The sequence below is a fragment of the Oncorhynchus gorbuscha genome, linkage group LG07 (genome assembly GCF_021184085.1).
Source record: "Oncorhynchus gorbuscha isolate QuinsamMale2020 ecotype Even-year linkage group LG07, OgorEven_v1.0, whole genome shotgun sequence".
NCBI classification, from domain to species: Eukaryota; Metazoa; Chordata; class Actinopteri; order Salmoniformes; family Salmonidae; genus Oncorhynchus; species Oncorhynchus gorbuscha.
In genome coordinates, this window is record NC_060179.1 from 89,314,371 (window position 1) to 89,331,667 (window position 17,297).

Sequence of the window (17,297 nt, forward strand, 5' to 3'; positions counted from 1 at the left end):
TTCCATCGCCAATTACTCAAGCAAACAGCAAAATTACCTTTAAAAAACATATTTAAAACCAACTCCTGGAACGGAAGAGACACACAAACACACTAACACAACATTTTTGATGTACTGTTTTTATTTTTTAGCTGCATTGTTTGTATATCATTATATTTTACATTTGTTGTACTGTTCTGATCTATCAGTGTATCAGTGTTTGTTACTTGTCATGGTTTCTGTTTTTGTGGACCCCAGGAAGAGTAGCTGCTGCTTCTGAAAAAGCTCATGGGGATCCAAATAAACAAATAGACATGTTCACTGTTGCCTTGTTTTATTTGATGTAAGTTCCATCTATACATGTTGGTGTGTACATGCAACCATGCAGACATTTTTATAAGACCATACTGAAGGAGCTGTTACAGTCCTTGGTCTTGTCTGACTTCATCACCACTCTGTATGAGCAGGCTTTTCTGTCCACCACCAGCTCACACTCTGCTGAGAGATCCACCACCGCTGGGATCCTGACATGGAGAGGAAGGGAGAGGGGGAGAGAGGGAGAGGTAGAAGGGAGAGGGACAGAGGGAATAGGAGAGGTAGAAGGGAGAGTGGGAGGTCAAAGGGAGAGAGGGAGAGAGAGAGGGGGGATAGAGACAGGGAGAAGGGAGAGGGGGAGAGAGAGTTAGAAGGGAGAGGTAAAATAGAGAGGGGGAAAGAGAGAGTGAGAGAGAGAGTGAGAGAGAGAGAGAGAGAGAGAGAGAGTGAGAGAGAGAGGGGGAAAGAGAGGGTGAGAGAGAGAGTGAGAGAGAGAGAGAGAGAGAGAGAGAGAGAGAGAGAGAGAGAGAGAGAGAGAGAGAGAGAGAGAGAGAGAGAGAGAGAGAGAGAGGGGGAAGAGAGAGAGAGAGAGAGAGAGGGGGAAAGAGAGAGAGAGAGAGAGAGAGAGAGAGAGAGAGAGAGAGAGAGAGAGAGAGGGGAGGAGACAGATCAAGGGTCAAGGGTCAGAGGGAGAGGGAGAGAGAGAGAGGGGGATTGATAGAGATTGATGGGTTGGGAGGGAAAGGAGGGTGGAGATGGAGGGAGCGGTAGAAGGGAGGAGGGGGAGAAAGAGAGGTGGAGACAGATCAAGCGAGAGAGAAGGAGAGACGAAGAGAGAAGGGAGAGAAGGGGGTGGAGACAAATAGAGAGAGAAGGGGAGAAAGAAAGGAGTAGGGGGAGAGGGGGTCAAATCAGGCTGTTGTTTGCTGGTTTCAATCTCTCAATATAACTAGTGCATCTCTCATAGAGGTGGAGACAGATAGGGTTATACTCATGCATATAAAGCTTATTAGAATTTAATACAGAAATCTGGTGTTACCTGTTGCAGCATCTGATGCCTCGCATGGAGCAGGAACAGTCATAGCAGTCCTTCACCCATGAAGAGCCAAACACATGCTGCTTTCCCTCCTTATCCACACACCCTACACACACAGAGACACACACAGAGACACACACACACACACACACACACACACACACACACACACACACACACACACACACACACACACACACACACACACACACACACACACACACACACACACACACACACACACACACACACACACACACACACACACCTGTTTTTGCCAAATTATCAAACGCATACATCACCACACCCTCCGTATCCTGGTTACAGTGCTAACTTCACTGATTAAAATTGTAATAGTATCGTCGTATAGGACTAGACTCACCCTTTGTTGGATTCTTGGGGTCTTTGGTCTCCAGCTCCTGGAAGAAGCACTGAGCTCGACACACAACCACCAACATCAGCACACACACTACCACACGGACGAGAGAACCCTATGACAGACACACGATTGGTTGATTGCAAAGAACACCGAATACTTTTACGCACACCTGCAGGTTAACGCTGGGTTTCTTTATCCTGCGCTAACCTGCGCGAAGTAACATACAAAACATCCCCATTAAAATGTGTCAGTAAAGTAGAGATGCCTGCGTCTTAATCCATCAGTTTATGTCAGCTTTCCACATCTGGTACAACAGACCATGAGACATCCTCAAACGGCCAACAAAACTAATATGAACTCGTCTTGGAAAGGGGAGATTCTCACAAACACGATGGTGTTCTCTGTTTTGACAAGTGTCATGAGAGATGTCTGAATGTAACTGGCAATGTTGTTTTTTTAAATGATGGAAGTATGGAGGTAGTTTTGTGCCAACATAAAAAAGGGTGAAATATATAATATATATAATATAATATCCACTCAAAATTTTGGACACACCAACTCATTCAAGGGTTTTTATTTTTTAATAAATCTTGTAATAAATTATGTAAAAAATCTAATAATGTGTAAATTTGAGCAAGTTGAGATGACTAAACTGCTTGGAGTGACCCTAGATTGTAAACTGTCATCGTCAAAACACATTGATACAACAGTAGCTAAGATGGGGGAAGTCTGTCCATAATAAAGTCACAAAAAAGGACTTAGGAAAATTGCAATTGGTTCAGAACAGGGCAGCACGGCTGGCCCTTGGATGTACACAGAGAGCTAATATTAATAATATGCATGTCAATCTGGCTGAAATTGGAGGAGAGATTGACTTCATAACTACTTTTATTTATGAGAGGTATTGACATGTTGAAAGCACCGAGCTGTCTGTCTAATCTACTGGCCCACAGCTTGGACACCCAAGCATACCCCACAAGACATGCCACAAGAGGTCTCTTCACAGTCCCCAAGTCCAGAACAGACTATTACATGGAACTCTATTCCACAGTACTACATAGAGCCATGACTACATGGAACTCTATTCCACAGTACTACATAGAGCCATGACTACATGGAACTCTATTCCACAGTACTACATAGATGACTACATGGAACTCTATTCCACAGTACTACATAGAGCCATGACTACATGGAACTCTATTCCACAGTACTACATAGAGCCATGACTACATGGAACCTATTCCACAGTACTACATAGAGCCATGACTACATGGAACTGTATTCCACAGTATTACATGGAACCTATTCCACAGTACTACATAGAGCCATGACTACATGGAACTCTATTCCACAGTACTACATAGAGCCATGACTACATGGAACTGTATTCCACAGTACTACATATAGCCATGACTACATGGAACTCTATTCCACAGTACTACATAGAGTCATGACTACATGGAACTCTATTCCACAGTACATGAGAACTACATGGAACTATTCCACAGTACTACATAGAGCCATGACTATATGGAACTGTATTCCACAGTACTACATATAGCCAGCCATGAACTGTATTCCACAGTACTACCTAGCCATGACTACATTCACATGGAACTCTATTCCACAGTACTACATAGAGCCATGACTACATGGAACTCTATTCCACAGTACTACATAGAGCCATACATGGAACTCTATTCCACAGTACTACATAGAGCCATGACTACATGGAACTCTATTCCACAGTACTACATAGAGCCATGACTACTATTCCACATCAGGTAACTGATGCAGCAGGAGAATCAGATGTAAACTCCTTATAGAACAGCGGGGACTGTGAAGCAACACACACATTGGCGCGCGCACACACACACACACACACACACACACACACACACACACACACACACACACACACACACACACACACACACACACACACACACACACACACACACACACACACACACACACACACACACACACACACACACACACACACACACACACACACACACAATAAGACACACACTACGCATACACATGGATTTGGTACTGTAGATATGTGGTAGTGGTGGAGTACTGCCTTGGGGGCCACAATGTGTTGTGAAATCTGTGAATGTTTTGTAATATTTTTTAAATGGCATATTCTGCCTTAATTTTACTGGACCCCAGGAAGAGTAGCTGCTGCCAATCTAACTTATCCTCTGCTGCAGAGGATAAGTTAGATTGCTGCCCAAATAAATGCTTCATATATATATATATATATATGCTACAAAGAAACCACTACTAAAGTCCACCAATAAGAAGAAGAGCCTTGCTTCGACTTCCAAGAAACACAAGCAATGGACTTTTGACAGATGGAAATGTGTCCTTTGGTCTGATGAGTCCAGATGGGAGATTTTTGGGGTTTGGGTTGCCGTCTCTTTGTGAGACGCAGAGTAGATGAACGGATGATCTCTGCATGTGTGGTTCCCGCCATGAAGCACGGAGGAGGTGTGAAGGTGTGAGGGTAATTTGCTGGTGACACTGCCTTTGATTTATTTAGAATTCAAGGCACACCTAACCAGCATGGGAGACACAGCATTCTGAAGTGATATGCCATCCCATCTGGTTTGTGCTTAGTGAGATTATTATTGGTTTTTCAACAGGACAACGACCCAACACACCTCCAGGTTGTGTAAGGGCTATTTGACCAAGAGGGAGGGTGATGGAATGCTGCATCAGATGACCTGGCCTCCACAATTACCCAACCTCAACCCAATTGAGATGGTTTGAGATGAGTTGGACCGCAGAGTGAAGGAAAGCACCCAACAAATGCTCAGCATATGTGGGAACTTCTTCAAGACTGCTGGAAAAGCATTTTTCATGAAGCTGGTTGAGAGATTGCCATGAGTGTGCAATGCTGTCATCAAGGCAAAGGGTGGCTAATTTGAAGAATCAAAAATCAAAAATCAATTTTTTGATTTGTTAAACACTTTTTTTGGTTCCTATATGATTCCATATTATTTCATAGTTTGATGTCTTCACTATTATTCTACAATGTAGAAAATATTAAAAATAAAGAACAACCCAGGAATGAGTAGATTTGCCCAAACTTTTGACTGGTACTGTAGAGAAAGGGCTTCATTGCCAAAATCCCGAATTATCCCTTTAAAACGCTACTGACTGGAGGTTACATTCACTTGCATGTTAAAACACTCCCACAAGAATAAATTAACATATTATTTGGACTCGTTGATTATGATACCAGACAGCTGCATCTAGGTTCCCTTCTCATGCTTCAAATGAAATATCGACCTATTAGGAGCATTGGAAACCGTAAGGCAGACGAATGTAAAAAATAGTTAAGAGTATAAGAAAAAAGAAGCAGTAGGCACATATGTCAAGATAACATAACTCGTGCGATTTTAAATAACTTTATTAGACTAGCCTACATTTCATGAAAATAAATATAGAGTATCTAAATATTACGATTGACTTGATCTAGCGCTCTATCATGGAAATTCAGTGTTTCAGCGCGATTGACAATTAAAAGCAATGTTCTTGCGGTTGCAGAGACTGCAGACATGCTGCATATTTCGGCTCAATCGGACTTTAAAAAGTTGACCTGATTTTCCGCAAAACTTCGGCCATACGGATTGAATCCTGTCCTTAGTTACACATTTCAAAAGTGGACAGTCCAGGGATACGTTCTCCCGATCTTGATCAAAAAGGACCATATTAGTTTTGAAAATGTTATTTTTGTAGATGGATTACATAAATTGGAAACAAAAAAAACAAGAATTAGCTACTTCCTTAGAAGTACCAGCTGTTGTTGTGCCCCAGCTGTTGTTTACAAAAATACATAGACCGCCGCCCCTCGTCTTACGAGACGCCACTGTTCTGCCGGTACATCTTATAACCAGCCAACTGTATGTTGATGTTGTAGTCGTTCAGCCACGACTCCGTGAAGCATAAGATGTGATAGTTTTTAATGATCAGCTGTGCGAGTGATTTTGGCTCGTTAGTACACTAGCCAATGCTTGTTTCAATAGGCCCTCAGCGTTCACTGACAGACTCAACACAGATTCACACGCAGCGCTCACTCACACACACATCGCTCACATATTTACTTATTAAATACTTATTAATAAACATCTGATACTAAAGTTGAAATAATCAATACAATTCATAACTGGCATCAAATGTATGTTTATAACATTTCACAAGTGATATGTAATAACTTCTAATCACAAAACAGAGAGGCCCTACTCTAGGGTCCCCACGATAATATATAATATAATAATATATGCCATTTAGCAGACGCTTTTATCCAAAGCGACTTACAGTCATGTGTGCATACATTCTACGTATGGGTGGTCCCGGGAATCGAACCCACTACCCTGGCATTACAAGCGCCATGCTCTACCAACTGAGCTACAGAAGGACCATACCATATGATGTGGGTTAGGGTACGTACCATGCTGAAGGAAGTCTTCTTGTCAAAATGTAAGTTGAACTGTCTTATGTCTCCCAGTTCACAGCTTTATATAAGACGTTAATACCCCTCCCAATGTCTTCATATCACACAGTAGTCATAACTGCCCTCCCAATGTATTTATTTAAGTTTGTACACACAGCTGGAGCGCACCTGCTCTCCCCAAAGCTCTATATGCATAGCGAATTTGCCCATAACTCTTAAATCTATCATTCTCTGAACAACAGGGAACAGTATTTGTTTAAGGCAGTGCTGGAACAGTAAATACGACTCAAATACACAGTCCAGAATGGCCACGTGTCTTCAGTTTTTACTGATGAACTTTGCACAGCTGAGAAAGTGTCTGTATTTACAAGAGAGGTCGAAACACATACCTAGCAAAACATACATACACACGCACACACACACACACGCACGCACATGCGCACACACACGCACACACACACATCCTCAGTAGTGGGCCTTCGAATCAGTGGGTGTTTCGGCCTTTAATCACTAAACACCCTCATCAAAGGTGGCCAGCTAAAGGGTGATCAAGCCTTAGCTTGTGTCTCATGCCCAATTTTTTTATTTTATTTTTATTTCACTTTTATTTAACCAGGTAGGCTAGTTGAGAACAAGTTCTCATTTGCAACTGCGACCTGGCCAAGATAAAGCATAGCAGTGTGAACAGACAACACAGAGTTACACATGGAGTAAACAATTAACAAGTCAATAACACAGTAGGAAAAAAGGGGAGTCTATATACAATGTGTGCTTCCGGGTTGGAGCGAGCGGTCGCATCGGCACTTCGCTCCGCAGGTAGTATAACTTTTTCATTACATTTCATTACATTTCATTATAGTACAACGGTTTGATTTGTCTAATCTTAGCAATTTCTTCTTAGCTAGCTACATAGCCGTCTTTGTATCAAAGATAATTGCATAATTATCGTATTTTGTCGTCCTAACGTAGTCTTCACTGCTATTTGCCCAGCAGCTAGTGCAACCTTTTATCAACACTAGCCAGCTAGCCAGCTAGCAAACGCCCACCGATTAGCAGCACTGTAGTAACTATTACACTCAACTGAACGACTTGATTAGTGTAGTGTTAGCTAGCTACATAGCTGTCTTTGCTGTCTTTGCTGTCTTCGTATCCAAGATAATTGTGTAGTTTAGAGTGTGTAGTCTTAGAGTGATTATCTTAATTTACCGAGGTTAGCTAGCCAGCTATTTGTCGTCCTTAACGTAGGAGACTCTGCTAGCTAGCCAACAGCTAGCCAACAGCTAGCCGACAGCTAGCCAACAGCTAGCCAACGTCTACCGAATAGACTCAACAACCCGGTCGCATTCACAGGTAGTATCACATTTTCATTTCATTTCATTACAGTACAACGGTTTGATTTGTTTGATCGTAGCTAGCTACATAGCTAGCTACATAGCGTCTTTGTATCAAAGATAATTGTGTAGTCTAGAGCGATTTTCTAGGTTAGCTAGCCAGCTATTGTCGTTCTTTTAACGCAACGTAACGTAAACAACACTGCTAGCTAGCCAGCTAGCCCCCGAATAGCAGCACTGCAGAAACTATTACACTCAACGGAACGACTTGATTAGTGTAGTGTCAACAACGCAGCCACTGCCAGCTAGCCTACAAAGTCAACAACGCAGCCACTGCCAGCAGCCTACTTCAGCAGTACTGTATCATTTTAATCATTTTAGTCAATAAGATTCTTGCTACGTAAGCTTAACTTCCTGAACATTCGAGACGTGTAGTCCACTTGTCATTCCAATCTCCTTTGCATTAGCGTAGCCTCTTCTGTAGCCTGTCAACTATGTGTCTGTCTATCCCTGTTCTCTCCTCTCTGCACAGACCATACAAACGCTCCACACCGCGTGGCCGCGGCCACCCTAATCTGGTGGTCCCAGCGCGCACGACCCACGTGGAGATCCAGGTCTCCGGTAGCCTCTGGAACTGCCGATCTGCGGCCAACAAGGCAGAGCTCATCTCAGCCGATGCCTCCCTCCAGTCCCTCAACTTTTTGGCACTGACGGAAACATGGATCACCACAGACAACACTGCTACTCCTACTGCTCTCTCTTCGTCCGCCCACGTGTTCTCGCACACCCCGAGAGCTTCTGGTCAGCGGGGTGGTGGCACCGGGATCCTCATCTCTCTATCGCCTCCTTTGAATTCCATGCTGTCACAGTTACCAGCCCTTTCAAGCTTAACATCCTTACCATTTATCGCCCTCCAGGTTCCCTCGGAGAGTTCATCAATGAGCTTGATGCCTTGATAAGCTCCTTTCCTGAGAACGTCTCACCTCTCACAGTGCTGGGCGACTTTAACCTCCCCACGTCTACCTTTGACTCATTCCTCTCTGCCTCCTTCTTTCCACTCCTCTCCTCTTTTGACCTCACCCTCTCACCTTCCCCCCCTACTCACAAGGCAGGCAATACGCTCGACCTCATCTTTACTAGATGCTGTTCTTCCACTAACCTCAATGCAACTCCCCTCCATGTCTCCGACCACTACCTTGTATCCTTTAACCCTAGGAAGCTCTTTGCCACCTTCTCCTCCCTCCTGAATCCTCCTCTCCCTCCCCCCCCTCCTCCCTCTCTGCAGATGACTTCGTCAACCATTTTGAAAAGAAGGTCGACGACATCCGATCCTCGTTTGCTAAGTCAAACGGCACCGCTGGTTCTGCTCACACTGCCCTACCCTGTGCTCTGACCTCTTTCTCCCCTCTCTCTCCAGATGAAATCTCGCGTCTTGTGAAGGCCGGCCGCCCAACAACCTGCCGCTTGACCCTATCCCCTCCTCTCTTCTCCAGACCATTTCCGGAGACCTTCTCCCTTACCTCACCTCGCTCATCAACTCATCCCTGACCGCTGGCTACGTCCCTTCCGTCTTCAAGAGAGCGAGAGTTGCACCCCTTCTGAAAAACCCTACACTCGATCCCTCCGATGTCAACAACTACAGATCAGTATCCCTTCTTTCTTTTCTCTCCAAAACTCTTGAACGTGCCGTCCTTGGCCAGCTCTCCCGCTATCTCTCTCTGAATGACCTTCTTGATCCAAATCAGTCAGGTTTCAAGACTAGTCATTCAACTGAGACTGCTCTTCTCTGTATCACGGAGGCGCTCCGCACTGCTAAAGCTAACTCTCTCTCCTCTCATCCTTCTAGATCTATCGGCTGCCTTCGATACTGTGAACCATCAGATCCTCCTCTCCACCCTCTCCGAGTTGGGCATCTCCGGCGCGGCCCACGCTTGGATTGCATCCTACCTGACAGGTCGCTCCTACCAGGTGGCGTGGCGAGAATCTGTCTCCTCACCACGCGCTCTCACCACTGGTGTCCCCCAGGGCTCTGTTCTAGGCCCTCTCCTATTCTCGCTATACACCAAGTCACTTGGCTCTGTCATAACCTCACATGGTCTCTCCTATCATTGCTATGCAGACGACACACAATTAATCTTCTCCTTTCCCCCTTCTGATGACCAGGTGGCGAATCGCATCTCTGCATGTCTGGCAGACATATCAGTGTGGATGATGGATCACCACCTCAAGCTGAACCTCGGCAAGACGGAGCTGCTCTTCCTCCCGGGAAGGACTGCCCGTTCCATGATCTCGCCATCACGGTTGACAACTCCATTGTGTCCTCCTCCCAGAGCGCCAAGAACCTTGGCGTGATCCTGGACAACACCCTGTCGTTCTCAACCAACATCAAGGCGGTGGCCCGTTCCTGTAGGTTCATGCTCTACAACATCCGCAGAGTACGACCCTGCCTCACACAGGAAGCGGCGCAGGTCCTAATCCAGGCACTTGTCATCTCCCGTCTGGATTACTGCAACTCGCTGTTGGCTGGGCTCCCTGCCTGTGCCATTAAACCCCTACAACTCATCCAGAACGCCGCAGCCCGTCTGGTGTTCAACCTTCCTAAGTTCTCTCACGTCACTCCGCTCCTCCGCTCTCTCCACTGGCTTCCAGTTGAAGCTCGCATCCGCTACAAGACCATGGTGCTTGCCTACGGAGCTGTGAGGGGAACGGCACCTCAGTACCTCCAGGCTCTGATCTGGCCCTACACCCAAACAAGGGCACTGCGTTCATCCACCTCTGGCCTGCTCGCCTCCCTACCACTGAGGAAGTACAGTTCCCGCTCAGCCCAGTCAAAACTGTTCGCTGCTCTGGCCCCCAATGGTGGAACAAACTCCCTCACGACGCCAGGACAGCGGAGTCAATCACCACCTTCCGGAGACACCTGAAACCCCACCTCTTTAAGGAATACCTAGGCTAGGATAAGTAATCCTTCTCACCCCCCCCCTTTAAGATTTAGATGCACTATTGTAAAGTGACTGTTCTACTGGATGTCATAAGGTGAATGCACCAATTTGTAAGTCGCTCTGGATAAGAGCGTCTGCTAAATGACTTAAATGTAAAATGTAAATGTAAATGTAAATGTGTGCAAAAGGCATGAGGAGGTAGGCGAATAGTTACAATTTTGCAGATTAACACTGGAGTGATAAATGATCAGATGGTCATGTACAGGTAGAGATATTAGTGTGCAAAAGAGCAGAAAGGTAAATAAATAAAAACAGTATGGCGATGAGGTAGGTGAAAATGGGTGGGCTATTTACCAATAGATTATGTACAGCTGCAGCAATCGGTTAGCTGCTCAGATAGCTGATGTTTGAAGTTGGTGAGGGAGATAAAAGTCTCCAACTTCAGCGATTTTTGCAATTCGTTCCAGTCACAGGCAGCAGAGGACTGGAACGAAAGGCGGCCAAATGAGGTGGTGGCTTTAGGGATGATCAGTGAGATACACCTGCTGGAGCGCGTGCTACGGATGGGTGTTGCCATCGTAACCAGTGAACTGAGATAAGGCGGAGCTTTACCTAGCATGGACTTGTAGATGACCTGGAGCCAGTGGGTCTGGCGACGAATATGTAGCGAGGGCCAGCCGACTAGAGCATACAAGTCGCAGTGGTGGGTGGTATAAGGTGCTTTAGTGACAAAACGGATGGCACTCTGATAAACTGCATCCAGTTTGCTGAGTAGTGTTGGAAGCAATTTTGTAGATGACATCGCCGAAGTCCAGGATCGGTAGGATAGTCAGTTTTACTAGGGTAAGCTTGGCGGCGTGAGTGAAGGAGGCTTTGTTGCGGAATAGAAAGCCGACTCTTGATTTTATTTTCGATTAGAGATGTTTGATATGAGTCTGGAAGGAGAGTTTACAGTCTAGCCAGACACCTAGGTACTTATAGATGTCCACATATTCAAGGTCGGAACCATCCAGGGTGGTGATGCTAGTCGGGCATGCGGGTGCAGGCAGCGATCGGTTGAAAAGCATGCATTTGGTTTTACTAGCGTTTAAGAGCAGTTGGAGGCCACGGAAGGAGTGTTGTATGGCATTGAAGCTCGTTTGGAGGTTAGATAGCACAGTGTCCAATGACGGGCCGAAAGTATATAGAATGGTGTCGTCTGCGTAGAGGTGGATCAGGGAATCGCCCGCAGCAAGAGCAACATCATTGATATATACAGAGAAAAGAGTCGGCCCGAGAATTGAACCGTGGCACCCCCATAGAGACTGCCAGAGGACCGGATAGCATGCCTTCCGATTTGACACACTGAACTCTGTCTGCAAAGTAATTGGTGAACCAGGCAAGGCAGTCATCTGAAAAACCGAGGCTACTGAGTCTGCCGATAAGAATATGGTGATTGACAGAGTCGAAAGCCTTGGCAAAGTCGATGAAGATGGCTGCACAGTACTGTCTTTTATCGATGGCGGTTATGATATCGTTTAGTACCTTGAGTGTGGCTGAGGTGCACCCGTGACCGGCTCGGAAACCAGATTGCACAGCGGAGAAGGTACGGTGGGATTCGAGATGGTCAGTGACCTGTTTGTTGACTTGGCTTTCAAAGACCTTAGATAGGCAGGGCAGGATGGATATAGGTCTGTAACAGTTTGGGTCCAGGGTGTCTCCCCCTTTGAAGAGGGGGATGACTGCGGCAGCTTTCCAATCCTTGGGGATCTCAGATGATATGAAAGAGAGGTTGAACAGGCTGGTAATAGGGGTTGCAACAATGGCGGCGGATAGCTTCAGAAATAGAGGGTCCAGATTGTCAAGCCCAGCTGATTTGTACAGGTCCAGGTTTTGCAGCTCTTTCAGAACATCTGCTATCTGGATTTGGGTAAAGGAGAACCTGGAGAGGCTTGGGCGAGGAGCTGCGGGGGGGGGCGGAGCTGTTGGCCAGCTGTTGGTTAGCTGTTGGAGTAGCTAGGCGGAAGGCATGGCCAGCCGTTGAGAAATGCTTGTTGAAGTTTTCGATAATCATGGATTTATCGGTGGTGACCGTGTTATCTAGCCTCAGTGCAGTGGGCAGCTGGGAGGAGGTGCTCTTGTTCTCCATGGACTTCACAGTGTCCCAGAACTTTTTGGAGTTGGAGCTACAGGATGCAAACTTCTGCCTGAAGAAGCTGGCCTTAGCTTTCCTGACTGACTGCGTGTATTGGTTCCTGACTTCCCGGAACAGTTTCATATCGCGGGACTATTCGATGCTATTGCAGTCTGCCACAGGATGTTTTTGTGCTGGTCGAGGGCAGTCAGGTCTGGAGTGAACCAAGGGCTGTATCTGTTCTTAGTTCTGCATTTTTTGAACGGAGCATGCTTATCTAAAATGGTGAGGAAGTTACTTTTAAAGAATGACCAGGCATCCTCAACTGACGGGATGAGGTCAATGTCCTTCCAGGATACCCGGGCCAGGTCGATTAGAAAGGCCTGCTCACAGAAGTGTTTTAGGGAGTGTTTGACAGTGATGAGGGGTGGTCGTTTGACTGCGGCTCCGTAGCGGATACAGGCAATGAGGCAGTGATCTCTGAGATCCTGGTTGAAGACAGTGGAGGTGTATTTGGAGGGCCAGTTGGTCAGGATGACGTCCATGAGGGTGCCCTTGTTTACAGAGTTAGGGTTGTACCTGGTGGGTTCCTTGATGATTTGTGTGAGATTGAGGGCATCTAGCTTAGATTGTAGGACTGCTGAACAAACTCTGAAGCTAGATGGGGGGCGATCAATTCACAAATGGTGTCCAGGGCACAGCTGGGAGCTGAGGGGGGTCGGTAGCAGGCGGCAACAGTGAGAGACTTATTTCTGGAGAGAGTAATTTTCAAAATTAGTTGTTCAAACTGTTTGGGTATGGACCTGGAAAGTATGGCATTACTTTGCAGGCTATCTCTGCAGTAGACTGCAACTCCTCCCCCTTTGGCAGTTCTATCTTGACGAAAGATGTTATAGTTGGGTATGGAAATCTCTGAATTTTTGGTGGCCTTCCTGAGCCAGGATTCAGACACGGCAAGGACATCAGGGTTAGCAGAGTGTGCTAAAGCAGTGAGTAAAACAAACTTAGGGAGGAGGCTTCTGATGTTGACATGCATGAAACCAAGGCTTTTTCGATCACAGAAGTCAACAAATGAGGGTGCCTGGGGACATGCAGGGCCTGGGTTTACCTCCACATCACCCGCGGAACAGAGAAGGAGTAGTATGAGGGTGCGGCTAAAGGCTATCAAAACTGGTCGCCTAGAGCGTTGGGGACAGAGAATAAGAGGAGCAGGTTTCTGGGCATGGTAGAATATATTCAGGGCATAATGCGCAGACAGGGGTATGGTGGGGTGCGGGTACAGCGGAGGTAAGCCCAGGCACTGGGTGATGATGAGAGAGGTTGTATCTCTGGACATGCTGGTTGTAATGGGTGAGGTCACCGCATGTGTGGGAGGTGGGACAAAGGAGGTATCAGGGGTATGAAGAGTGGAACTAGGGGCTCCATTGTGAACTAAAACATTGATAACTAACCTGAACAACAGTATACAAGGCATATTGACATTTGAGAGAGACATACAGCGAGGCATACAGTAATCACAGGTGTTGAATTGGGAAAGCTAGCTAAAACAGTAGGTGAGACAACAACAGCTAATCAGCTAGCACAACAACAGCAGTTAAAATGGCGTTGACTAGGCAACGGGGCCGACAGATAAAACAAACAAGCAGAATGGAGTACCGTGATTCATGGACAGTCCAGCGTGCATCAGCTATGTAGCCAAGTGATCAGTGTCCAGGGGGCAGCGGTGGATGGGGCAGGGAAGCTGGACTGGCGAGTGTTATCCAGGTTTGACTAAATAGCTTGTAGCTAGTTAGCTGGTTAGCTTCTGGAGGTTCTTGAGTGTGTTCTAAAAATTACAAATAATAGCGATTCCATATCACATTGGGTGAGGCAGGTTTCCGGAAGGTATAAACAAATAAAAAAATCGAAAAGCGATAGAAAGTAAATATGGGTCCAGTGAGTGTTTGGGATGCGGAGATTCAGACGGTTAGCAGGCCTGTGCTAACAAGCTAGCAGTTAGCAAGGGCTAGAGAGTTAGTCTTTGGGGGACGTCGCGATGGGGTGAGTCTGTTTATTCCCATTCATGCGGTGACATCGATAGACTGGTCGTGGGCCCGGGTATTGTAGCCCAGGAGTATGCTACGGTGGTAGCACGGGTGCTCTGGCCAGGCTAGCTTCAAGCTAAGTGGGTGGAAACGCTAGCCAGGAGTAATCATCCGGGGTTGCGGTTTAGCTAGATAGCTAGTTGTGAAGATCCAGCTGAAAAAAAAATTCAGTTTGCGGTGGGAATCCGGGGATAAAAAAGAAATAGGTCCGTTATGCTCTGGTTAGAGTCACGTTGTTCGAACTGGCGAGAGCTTTCCGAGCTAAAGGTTAGCTGATGACCGGTTAGCTGAAGACCGCTAGCATAGCTGGTAGTTAGCTGGCTAGCTTCAGTTGAGGGGTTCCGGTTCCGAAGTAAATATAAATACTTTAGGAAAAATAGCTACATTGGGTGAGGCGGGTTGCAGGAGAGTATTTGGAAGCTTAGGTTTAGCAAAATGTTTTTAAAGATATGCGAAGAAAAATATGTAAAAACGAAAAAGAAACGATATATACAAGGGACACGACACGACAGGACGACTTACTGCGCCATCTTAGAAAACATCATTAAGATGTCCCACGGGACTATGCAAGGCAGGGGCGTCCTCTTCCCTGAGCCAGTCCTACAGCTGACCGCATACCTCATATGCCCTCCTCAAGTTGGAGGGATCTGAATTGGGTTCTCAGGTGGGGGTGGGGGATCATGAAGTTATAGCCCAGCAAGGGTCCTTCCGTTTGATCCAGATCCACTGGCTGCCTCTTTCAGCTGCTTGAGAAACTGCTCTGACGGTCTGCCACAGAGCCTGTCCATGGATTCCAAGTTCTTTCAGCAACCTGATGGTGGAAGAAGCCACAAATCCTCTGCATCCCACTTCAACTGGCCAGACTTTTGCATTCCAGCCACGCTGAGTTGCGTCTGCTGCCAACTCTGTGTAACGCAGTTTCTTACGCACGTAGGCCTCTTCAACAGAGTTTTCCCATGGGACTGTGAGCTCTATGATGTACACAGCCTTTCGTGAAGTGGACCAGAGTACCATGTCTGGCCTAAGGTTGGTAGAAGTAATCTCAGGTGGAAAAATTAGTTGCTGGCCAATATCGACAAGCATCTTCCAGTCCCGGGCCATGGCTAGGTGTCCAGTTTCTGGCTTCGTAGGAGGATACTTGGGCCTTTTCTGTCCCTCCCGGATGAATGTTGTTGTTTTGACGGGATTGCTTGTTTTTGGAGGTAATGAATTGGTTGCACTCCTCTTGGTCTCAAGTGCTGCAGCCAGGCTCTTGAGGACCTGATTGTGACTCCAGGTGTAGCGGCCTTGTGAGAGGCTGGTCTTGCAACCTGTCATTATATGCCTGAGAGTCGCTGGAGCTGAGCAGAGGGGGCAGGTCGAGTCCTCGCCATACCATTGATGTAGATTTTTTGGTGATGGAAGCACATCATAAACAGCTCTTATGATGAAGCTGATGTTGCTTGCCTCCATTTGCCAAAGCTCACTCCAGTTGATCTTTCTCCTCTCCAGGCCTTCCCACCGCGTCCATTGCCCTTGTTTAGCAAGAGAGACAGCCTTTGCACATCTTGCAGTCTCCTCCTGTCTGCGCACCTCCTTGACCACCAGCTTCTTGCGTTCAGATGTTGAAGGAACATTGGTTTGCTTGCTGCCAAGCCAAAGCCTCCTCTTCCATGCTGGATATTCCTCACAATGTCTTGGTGTTTCAGGGCTGACGTTGCTTGCTGCACAGCCTTGGATGATGTCCATTTCCGTCCAGTTTGTAGGGGAGGTGCAGCCTTGCTAATGGTCTATGGGACCTCATAGACGGTGAGTGGCCACATTACCCGGGGGAGAAGTCCAAACTGTAGGCACCAAAGCTTGAGCCTCCCAGGCAGTAGGGTCTTGTTGATGTTCTCAAGACCGTCGGCGATGCCCTGCCTTACTTGCTGCACTTGATCTTTATCTCGGAGGCTTTCGTTGTACCATCTACCCAGGCTCTTGATGGGTTGCTCAGACACCGTTGGTATCGGGTCATCTCCAATGCAGAACCTCACAGCTGTCCCTTGACTATGGAGATGCTTCGAGATTTGCTTGGCTTGATTTTCATCCGGGCCCACTTGATGTTATCCAGACATTTAATGTCTGCTTGGTGTAGCATGAGACCTTCTCTCTCTGCATCAGAGGCCTTCTTCCACTGCTTCCTCAGCTGCCTTCGCTCTCTGACAAGTATCTCGATCTCCTGCTGCCTCCTAGATTTGGCTGGCGTGGGTGGTGTCTTGCCACTTCTCCTTTCGTCTACTCCAAAGCGCTCTTCTCCGTAGTGGTAGATAATGTCTCCCATCCTTTCAAGCTTTTCTCTGCTGTTCCTACCTGTTGTTCCAAGATTTTTGTCAGGTCGTTGTTGATTGTTTCCCACTCTCTCTTTTCAACAGCTTTGGGCCACTTCACACTCGGTCGGTGCCCTTTGATCTTTTCCTCTTTTAGAGGTCTCTGTGGTTGGGTGAGTTCATCTACCGGCATTTCTGTGCTTGTGTTATCCTCCTCAGTTACAGGGGTGCTGATGCTCTGCGAACTTTGGTTTTCGTCCCGCCGCTGTGCTTCATTCGACTGATTTGACTGGCTGCTTCGTAAGAAGTACTGGTCAATGCTCTCTGCTCTCCCAAGCACCTTTTCCTGCCTTGATGGA

The 17,297-nt window shown here is 46.7% G+C and overlaps 1 protein-coding gene across 1 annotated transcript; it reads right to left on the bottom strand.

Moving 5' to 3' along the window:
* Positions 1 to 296: 296 nt before the first annotated feature.
* LOC124039410 (beta-microseminoprotein-like) lies at positions 297 to 6,316 on the bottom strand. Its single transcript, XM_046355376.1, has 4 exons — positions 6,178 to 6,316; positions 1,713 to 1,821; positions 1,334 to 1,436; positions 297 to 503 (listed from the first exon to the last, which is right to left on the bottom strand). The coding sequence occupies exons 1-4, from the start codon at positions 6,178 to 6,180 to the stop codon at positions 374 to 376; spliced, it is 345 nt and encodes a 114-aa protein (XP_046211332.1). The 5' UTR covers positions 6,181 to 6,316; the 3' UTR covers positions 297 to 373.
* Positions 6,317 to 17,297: the final 10,981 nt, after the last annotated feature.